Source organism: Olea europaea, unplaced genomic scaffold (genome assembly GCF_002742605.1).
Source record: "Olea europaea var. sylvestris unplaced genomic scaffold, O_europaea_v1 scaffold3410, whole genome shotgun sequence".
Classification (NCBI taxonomy): Eukaryota; Viridiplantae; Streptophyta; class Magnoliopsida; order Lamiales; family Oleaceae; genus Olea; species Olea europaea.
In genome coordinates this window covers 24,268-34,620 of record NW_019253130.1, presented here as the reverse complement: position 1 = coordinate 34,620, position 10,353 = coordinate 24,268, and the positions used below count along the sequence as shown (strand labels likewise).

Below are 10,353 nucleotides of genomic sequence, written 5' to 3'. Positions count from 1 at the left end.
CCTATACAATTATAACCCATATCTAAAAAGATGAGTATAGTAAATCTATCTCAAAATCAAAGTGGTCTAATTACAATTACAGACAAATTTAATACCACAACATCAGGATGGATATCAATTTGGCTCATCGACTTCGACAACATGTGGCTTAGCTCGAGGTTGCCAAGACTTACTTTTAGATGTCAGCTCAAGCCCGAGTTGGCCTCAGAAAGAAATTTAATTATTTATTAAAACTCCATATTTATAGAGAAAAATTAGGGTTACAAGAAATATAACAGTTATAATGACTAAGATTGTAGAGGTATAAAAGTCATTCATAAATACTACTATATTTACAGTACAATTAAAACTTTATTCTATTTTGAAGCACATTTTTAGGTTATTGACATGAAAGCCACTGAAGATTGTTGGGGTCGCCATCAGTAATGGACAAACCGGCCAAATATACCTAATTGATGGGAGAATAATATTATTTATTAACTTTGTCCCACTTTTGCGTGGAAATAGAAATGTGGAATTATAATAATTAATCAAGAGGGAAAGGGGCAATGAATTCAAATTTTCCTTTGGAAGAGGAGATTATTTTTGACAAGTTTAATTTTTAACCACGATTTGTAATGAATGATTCTTTTTCTTTGTTTTTATTGTCCAATTTAAGAATGCATAACATTCCTATTTATATCCATTCCGCAACTCGTTCGTTTCATGTGCTGTAATGATCGTCCCGCGCCTCACTTCATTGAGGATGGAAAAAAATAATAAGTGATTTAAACTGAATTAGATTGATACTGATAATCAAAAATAAAATCAAGTTATGTTGCCACCTGACAGACACTCACAATAAAATGGGGGTGGGTGCACTTTTTTTCATTTTTTATTTTAGCGGGTCCCACTTGGATCTCACCGCATGTTGGTATGTGTCAATCAACATGTCGAAACTTTTCTGGCAAAGAAACTTTATTCTTAAAAACAATAGAAAAGCTTATTTCATGGAGCATTTTTAGACATTTTACATCAAAATTTTATTCGAGTTGGTCTATTTTGCAAACAATTGGGACCCTAGTGTAATTCCCCTAAAATGACATCACAATTCACATACAAGAGACAACGTCTTTGATTCCTTCGAGAAACTTGATCATTGACCAAAATGTTAGATTCCCACGTGCGTCATCTCATACGTAATCGGTAATACAATAATAATATACAAATCTAAGAATCTGGTCAACTTTGTCTGCGGCCACCGAACTTTCAAAATAATTTCAATTAGGTCAATGACTAAACTTTATTTTGTTCAATTTTGCTTTCAAATTTTCCACAATCACATGCTACTTCAAAATTGATAAAAATTAATTAATTATAGGTCATATCACAATGAATCTTCCACGTAATCGTTTGTGCTATGCGAAATTATCATTACACTACAGACATAATAAAAGCATGTCTTTCAATATCTAGGTTGCTATATAGAGCTTATATGGAAGACCAATTATGGCATGATTGTCAAAGAAGCAATTTCTAACATTTGGAAGTCGACAAGTGACGGAATATGACAAGTGGTGAAACAAAAATTTAATATTGAAACTTAGTGACCCAATTGAGGTAAATTAGTACTTAATGACCTGATTTAGATTTCACAGAAAATTCAGTGGCCATAGATGAATTTTTACCCTAAGAATTTTTAATTTCTACAAATTCAAGAAAATAAACTTGATGGGCAAGTCAAACTCCAACTATAAATACACTTCTTGCCTCCCAAAGTCTCTCAAACGTCAGTTGACACCGTTTCATAAAAAATCTTGTCCTTTCATAATTTCTTGGTATTTCCCGAACAAAAATGTGTCCATCGGGAACCGCATCGGACCGCCGTGAAACAACCGGAAAAGCCAATTTGCGATCAGCATTCGATGTTCTTGACGCCGATAGCGACGGAAAGATTAGCCACGACGATCTCCGGGCTTTTTACGGAGGGTTTTCTGGCCCCGGGGATTCCAATGAGGATGATATAAAGTCTATGATATCCATGGCGGATTTTAACAAGGATGGATATGTGGAATATGATGAATTTGAGAAGGTTTTGAATGGGAAAAACGGTAGAAATGGGAGATGGGGTGTAATGGAGGATGCTTTTCGGGTTATGGACAAAGATGGAGATGGGAAAGTGGGCCGTGAGGATTTGAAAAGTTACCTTAAATGGGCCGGGTTTGAGGCCCGTGATGAAGATGTTGAAGCCATGATCAGGTTGGCTGGTGGAGATGAAAATGATGGGGTTACATTTCAGGGTCTGCTCAAGGTTTTGGCTCTTTGATTTTTCTCGACTGGAGACACAACTTTTACTTGTTCAAATAAGAAATAAGGTGAAACAAGGTGGTCTGCAATTGTAAGACAACTCTAGCCAAAGATTTTGTCTGTTTATTGTTTTTTATTTTTAATAGTTGAACAATTTTCTTAATTATTGAGATGATTCTGTTCTGACCATTTTGTTATTTTTGGTCTTTTATTTGTCCGCATTATAAAATGAGCCCCAACAATTATTCATCCAATTCCATTTCATTAAGGGGCTATTTGAGCCCTATTATTTGTAGATTATAATGAGATGAATAATATTTTTTTGAAAAATGAGTGGTTGAAAAGTTTTTGATTTATGTGTAATATTTTTTTTAATTGAAAATTATGTGGTTAAAAGTAGAAGAGAGAAAAATTTAATTTAATGTAATGAAAAATAATGGGACTCAAACGGGAGGCTAATAGCATGTTTGGAGTGTAGGTTGATGCCTTCACTGGCACCTAGGCAGACAAAACATATTATAAGCTTGTTTGGTACCCATTTTTTTTGAAAATCCATTTTTCTCTCTCTTCTTTTCAACCACACATTCTTTATTAAAATAATATTACACGTAAATCAAAAACTTTTCCTTATTTTTCAACCACACATTTCCCATCAATTTACTATTCAAAAATGCATTTTTACATAAAAATATCTACCAAACACCCTCTATTCAATATTCATTACAACTTTTTTTCAAATAAAAAGTTATTTACAAGTTTCTTAAGAGGTTCATCAGCCTCAACTTGTCCACGTGGCACCAACCCCATGTTGTTGCTTCGTGGCATCAACTAGAAATCCAAGCAAGATAGAGGCTCAAGGCTCGTTTGATTCTCATTTTTATTAAAATGTATTTTTCCTTCACTTTATTTTAATCACATAATTTTCATTAAAATAATAATTTACGTAAATAAAAAAAATTCTTATTTTTCATCCACACATTTTCTATCAATCTACTATTCTAAAATTCATTTTTCCATAAAAATGAGTGTCAGACACATGTTTTAATAAGTAAAATTTAATTCCACGAAGACACATAGTTAATTAATTGTTTCAATGGCAATTGAACTTGGGTTCATGACTTTAATTGGTCACTAAAATTTAAAATATCGAGGTCACTTAACTTAAGTCCATGTTTTCAATTATTCACTGAAATTTAAATGTCGAGTTTGGGCAATTAAACTTTGAAAAATATTGTACATTACTCAGTGTAAATTACACTAGTAAAAATGGATATTTTAAAGTTTATTTTGTTCAATTGTTCGAAAAATATTTTACATTACTCTCCCTCATTATAATAACACTTGAATTATGATTCAAACATTTAAATCTTTCAAGGTAACATTAATAACCATGCCAGATGCATTGACTATAATCGAATTTATAATATTAATATCAAATTCTATGTCTTGCCAGACTAATAAAATAGAGACTTGTAATTACTTCCACTACATGATCTATCTATTTATACTAATTTTCATGAAATTCATTATGTAAAGAATAGTACATTTCATATTATGACTTTATTTTTTTTTCCATTTTTATTTTGCATAAGTATACACCTTCAGGTGTTCGAACTGTATATCCAAAAACTTCAGGTTTCTCTAATAAATTCAAGTTAGAATTGAGTCCCTTTATTTAGCTAATTATTACTTCGATCGATATATTTTGACGCGTTGCTATATGATGCAATACATCATGTGCAAAATTATTGTCGACAATTTTTTATTTTCTTGTTGGATTCTATTTCTTTCTTCATGATGACATAACTTATTGAGATATATCAATTTTCAATATATCAGGTACCTGAATCTCTTCTGAAATTTTGTAATTTGTTATGTCTAAATACTCATCAAGAATATATGACTCTTTAATAAGACTATCTTTACTAATTGCTCTAGTTTCGTTTGGAGATTTTTTTTAATTAGAATCGAATACCATCAGGTTTCAAGCGTACCTTAAAATATCATATTGACTAATTATCCTTAGGACGTTAATTCGAGTTGGAATATTTGAAACTGATGTGTGAGATATTATTGATCTCTTGAGTCAATAAATGCATCAAGTATATTTTCTTTTGAACATTTGGTTCGAACGATCTTTTGCGGTGATTTAGATAATAATGCATTTGTATATTATTTTCAGTTTCTTAATTCTTCCCTATAATATTGAGAGAATTGTCCAATCAAATTGACAATTATTTTTTCACCGTTATAAAATATCTCTCATTTGGGATAATGGTTCAAATTATGCATTTATTCTCAACATTCTTTACTTTCCATTTGAATACATTATGGTATATCAATTTTACATATATGCATTATCGAAAAAATTAGATGAAAAAATTATGCTCTAATTATAAGCCAATTATAATAGAGAGAACTGTGATATTGGCATGATGCGCAATGAAAATCCTCAAACAAAAATGGGAAGTACCTTATTCTCAATTAAATTACTTGAAGGCATGTAACAAATAATAGTGTCAAACCATTTATTGACATCTCAACTAATAACTAGCATTTATTAAAATGTTGATGTTTATGTCCACTAGCATTGACAAGACACAATCTTGATTATATAATCCGAAAATTATACTCACAATTTAGAATTTGAACAATAATTTCACAAACTTCAAGATATGAACACGTGCAACCATCTAGTATATATATCAAATTTATCAGATACAAATAATATTTAGAGGCTATTTGATGGGAATTAAAAATAGATTTTAAGTAGATTGTGATAAAAAAATTTTGAAATGTGTGATTGAAAAGTTAGGACCTATGGAAGATGTGGCTAATATTGATTGATTATTTGACTTTGACTTAAATTAAAATCGAATTATAATCCGTACCAAACGGGTTCTTAGATGATCAACGTGGAGGATAATATCGCCCTATATACCACTCTAATTAATTTTCAAAAATATAGGAAGTTCAATCCCTGTTTTAGTCGGTTATGTTTAATAATTAATTGTCAATAAAGAGAACAAATAATACACACATCACGTCATGCCAAATAATTGAATTTCTAGTTCAATATAAGTTTCAAATTTAAATAATTATTTAATCAAATAAAAAACATAGTTAATTCTCAAAAGTATGATTAACTATGATATATAATATAAAAATTAAAGTTCACATGACATAAATTGTATGCTTTTCTTCAGGGATAAACATATAATTTTTGTGTTTTTAGGAACACAATGAAGTATAATTTTTCGAAATGTGTGAGGACACAGAGATTACGTTATATTTTATTATTGTTTTTTCAACATCAATATATCAATATTCTTCTAAAATACTGAAAATTATAATTCAAACGCTTTAGAAGCAACCAAATATTATTATTATAAATTATACAAAAATTTACTTTTCAAGAGTAAAAATATAATTTATGTTGGATTGTATATAATTATGCTCTTTGGGAGCAAATACAATTTAACTAAAATATTAATGAAAATTATATTATGCTATTTCAAAATCACATTACATTTTAATATTGCTTCTTCAAGAATATTAAATCAATACTTTTCTGAATTATGGAGAATTTTAATTCAATGCTCTTCAAGAGTAATAACATATTATTATTTACAGCAATAACTTATGTAATGATTTACTCTTCACGAGTAAAAACGTAATTTTATATTAGACCTTACATCATTATACTCTTCGAGAGCAATAAAATCTAAACAGAACATTAATATATAAGATGTGTGTAGAAGAATGGATACATAAATAAATAGAGTAACTTAATTCATGATTTTACATAAAACCAATCAATATACTTAAGGAATATTGATATTATAATATAGTGTTCTTTTGGAGCAATTAATATTCTTTTTTAAAATATTAATAATGTCATTTTTTTAGGAACATCAATACAAATTTTTCATATAAGTTGTGCTGTATAAAGAGATATATAATTTTCAAGAGTATAAATACAATATTCCCCTGTAATATTGATACTAACGACTCATTCTACCTTTCGAGTTAAACAATATAATATTAATATTAAATTTGTGTTTTACATGAGTAACAATAAAATATTCTTCCGAAATATTTATATAATGTGAGTTGTGCTTCTTCGATAACATCAACACCATATTTGTTAAAATTAAATATAATTTAAATTATGCGTCATCGGGAGCATTTGGTCAATATTATTCTAGAATATTGAAATTGTAATGTCATGCTCTTCATAAGCAAGTATTATTCTTCTAGAATATTAATAATTTTGTGCTACTTCAAAAGTAAGAACGAACTATTTATAATATATAGATATACAATTAATATTCTTCTGCAATATTAATTATAATGTTGTGCTATTTTTAGAACAACAATATGTTAAATTATTAATTTAAAGTTTATAGAAGAATATCTAAGAATATTTAATCACCGTATAGACATAATATGAATTTATATAAAAAAAATTAATTACCAAACATGTATTGGAGGTGTTTGATAGGCATTTTTATGTAAAAATACATTTTAGAATAGTAAATTGATGTGAAATGTGTGGTTGAAAAATAAGGAAATTTTTTTTATTTACGTATAATATTATTTTAATAAAGAATAGGTGGTTGAAAAAAAAAAGAGAGAAAAAAATGCATTTTGAAAAAAAATGGCTACCAAACGATACCTAGGAAAAAGAATTTTTATACATAGAAGTTAACAAAATTGGCTAAATTTTTTACCAGATACAAAAGATACTAAACATACATATGAATTTCACATGTACAAAAATCAAAAGTAGAACTAGTATGTAACAGATTCAAAAGACAGAATTAATGATATGTGACAAAATTAATTGTGTATGAATCAAAAGACATGAATTAATATGCGTACAAATTACACATACAAACATGGATTAAAATTAATATGCATGCAAATGAAAATCGGAAGAGAATAAACAACTTGATTATGATGTATATGTACATCGAAAGAATTCACATGCCACTAAATTAATTTTGATATACGTGATAAATATTTATACTTATAAAAAAATTACTACATTTACTAAATTTTGAAAAATTAAGCTATCGTACTGATAACGTGTTATAAAAAGAGAGAAAATAGAAGAAAATATAAAGAAGTTAATAGATTTGTATGTATTTTATTAAGTACCAAAACCCTATATTTATATGACAGAATCAAGAATACAACGATAATAATCTCTAGGAATGCAGGCGTACAATTGTCATTCACTTGTAAATTTTAATAAACTTGCCATTTACAATTTTTTTCATTTTTTTGAAATATTCGCACTCAGAAGGGAAAAAAGCAATGAATTTTAATTTTCCATTGGAAGGAAAGAGAGATTATTATTGACAACATCAATTTGTAATCAATGATTCTTCTTTCTTTATTTTTATTGTCCAGTTCAAGAATGCATGGCAATCACATTTATGTCCATGCCGACGTGCCGTCCCCAATTCCACGTCCTTGCCACACTTCCCAATAGCAACAAGAGTAGGAATTCGATCAATCACTATCAATGCCAGGAGACAGATCAAGATTCAGCATCCACCCAAGCATCTCTGTGATATACTGGTATCATCTTTTCCCCATCTTAACCCCAGTAGTCTAGCTCAGTTCCTTCGCTTCCTTAGATTCTGGATCCCTCTCACTTCCAATCTGTTCTCGGGCTTTGACGTAAGGCCTGTAGACCGAGCCTCATATCCCTGACTTCTGTAGCTTTTTGCCCTCCACTCCTTGATTAACTTTATCCTACGCCCAACAAGTTCTTGCCCCAGTTCACAAAACTTCACTTTGATTTGGGCCATTCGTAGTTTTAGCTCATGCGGACCCTCCTTATAAGCAAAGGGATCCCTGCTAAAGTAGAGGTACTCCACACATAAATCTTTTTATGGATTCTCAGTTGACAAACGGTAAACCCTTTGTTTCATTGTGCTAGATCGACCCCTTCCTGCACTCACCTAGGAGTGTCAAAAAGGCTTGACGACTCAGACGGGCCCGACTTGTGGCTTGGAGCAACCGAGCTGAGGCTCGGGCTGACCCGCAAGCCTTTAATTAAAAAAAATGAAAAATGGGCATAAAAGGCAGAATTGCTGCCTTTAAAAAGGCATAATTCAAGGCAGCAAATTCTGCCTTTTAAGGCCGCCAGAAAAAAAAGGAGTCGGCTAGGCTCAGCTCGGAAAAGTCCGAGCAGAAGCCGAAAATTTTTTGGTAGAGCAAAAGCTCGGCTCGGCTCGAGCTCGTAAAACAGCTTGACCATTTTAATCGAGCCGAAAGTTTTAGGTTCGGACTCGACTCGACTCGTTGACATCCCTATTTCAAGGATCAAAGAAAAAATAGAGATGATTTTAATTGAATTAGATTTATCCTGATGATTAAAAATAATGAAAGAAGTTTTTCATAAAGGATTTTTAGACATTTTACATCAAAATAAGATTCAACTTGGTCAAAAAAAAAGACACCATAGTGTAATTTCTCTGAAATGACATCACATACAAGGGACGATGTCTTTTGACTCCTCCGAGAAACTTCAACAATGACCGACATGTTAGATTCCCCCGTGCGTCATCTCACACGTAATACACCAATAATATAATACATATACAAATCTATGATTCTGGTCAACTTTATCCGCGGTCACTGAGCTTTCAAAATAATTTCAATTAGGTCAATTACTAAACTTTATTTTGTTCAATTTTGGTGTCAAATTTCTCTACTATCACATGCTACTTCGAAATTGATAAAATCTACTTAATTATAGGTCATATCAAGATGAATCTTCCACATAATCATAGTGTGCTATGCTAAATTATCGCTACACTATGAACATAAAAGTATTAAAGGGAAGTAGCTATGTAGAGATTATATGGAAGATCAATTTTGGTATGATTGTCAACGAAGCAATTTTTAGCATCTTGAAGCTGACGACAAGTGACGGAATATGACAGAGTGGTGAAATAAAAATTTAATATTGAAATTTAGTGAACCAATTGAGATAAATTAGTATTTAACGACCTAATTTAGATTTCACTGAAAATTCAGTGACCATGGATGAAATTTACCCTAAGAATTTTTAATTTCTACAAATTCAAGAAAATAAACTTGATGGGCAAGTCAAATTCCAACTATAAATTCAGACATCTTGCCTCCCAAACTCTCTCAAACACCCAAAAGGCGGTTTACACCATTTCATAAAATCTTGTCCTTTCAGATCCCATATAATTTCTTGGTCTTCCCGGAACGAAATGTGTCCATCGGGAACCGCCTCGGGCGGTCGTGAAACAACCGGAAAGCCCAATTTGCGATCAGCATTCGATGTTCTTGACGCTGATAGCGACGGAAAGATTAGCCACGACGATCTCCGGGCCTTTTACGGAGGGTTTTCGGGCCCTGGGGGATATCCATGGCGGATTTTAACAAGGATGGATATGTGGAATATGAAGAATTTGAGAAGGTGTTGAATGGGAAAAACGGTAGAAATGGGAGATGGGTTGTAATGGAAGATGCTTTTCGGGTTATGGACAAAGATGGAGATGGGAAAGTGGGCCGTGAGGATTTGAAAAGTTACCTTAAATGGGCCGGGTTTGAGGCCCATGATGAAGATGTTGAAGCCATGATCAGGTTGGCCGGTGGAGATGAAAATGATGGGGTTACATTTCAGGGTCTGCTCAAGGTTTTGGCTTTTTGATTTTTCTCAACTGGGGCACAATCAAGGCAGAACTTTTACTTGTTCAAATAAGCAATAAGGCGAAACAGGATCGTCTGCAAGTGCAAGACAACCCTAGGCAAACATTTTTGTCTATTTATTGTTTTTTATTTATAATTGTTGAACAATTTTCTTAATTGTTGAGATGATTCTGTTCTGACCATTTTGTTATTTTTGGTCTTTTATTTGTCCGCATTATAAAATGAGCCCCAACAATTATTCATCCAATTCCATTTCATTAAGGGGCTATTTGAGCCCTATTATTTGTAGATTATAATGAGATGAATAATATTTTTTTGAAAAATGAGTGGTTGAAAAGTTTTTGATTTATGTGTAATATTTTTTTT

The 10,353-nt window shown here is 31.1% G+C and overlaps 1 protein-coding gene across 2 annotated transcripts; it reads left to right on the top strand.

The window, feature by feature from the left end:
• Positions 1-1,761: 1,761 nt before the first annotated feature.
• LOC111386079 (calmodulin-like) lies at positions 1,762-10,169 on the top strand. 2 transcript variants are annotated; one of them, XM_023010503.1, is made up of 2 exons: positions 1,762-2,029; positions 9,713-10,169. In XM_023010503.1, the coding sequence occupies exons 1-2, from the start codon at positions 1,835-1,837 to the stop codon at positions 9,986-9,988; spliced, it is 471 nt and encodes a 156-aa protein (XP_022866271.1). In that variant the 5' UTR covers positions 1,762-1,834; the 3' UTR covers positions 9,989-10,169. The 2 variants fall into 2 exon arrangements, with proteins under 2 accessions (XP_022866271.1, XP_022866272.1); XM_023010504.1 differs by lacking the exon at positions 9,713-10,169 and having other exon boundaries at positions 1,762-2,436.
• Positions 10,170-10,353: the final 184 nt, after the last annotated feature.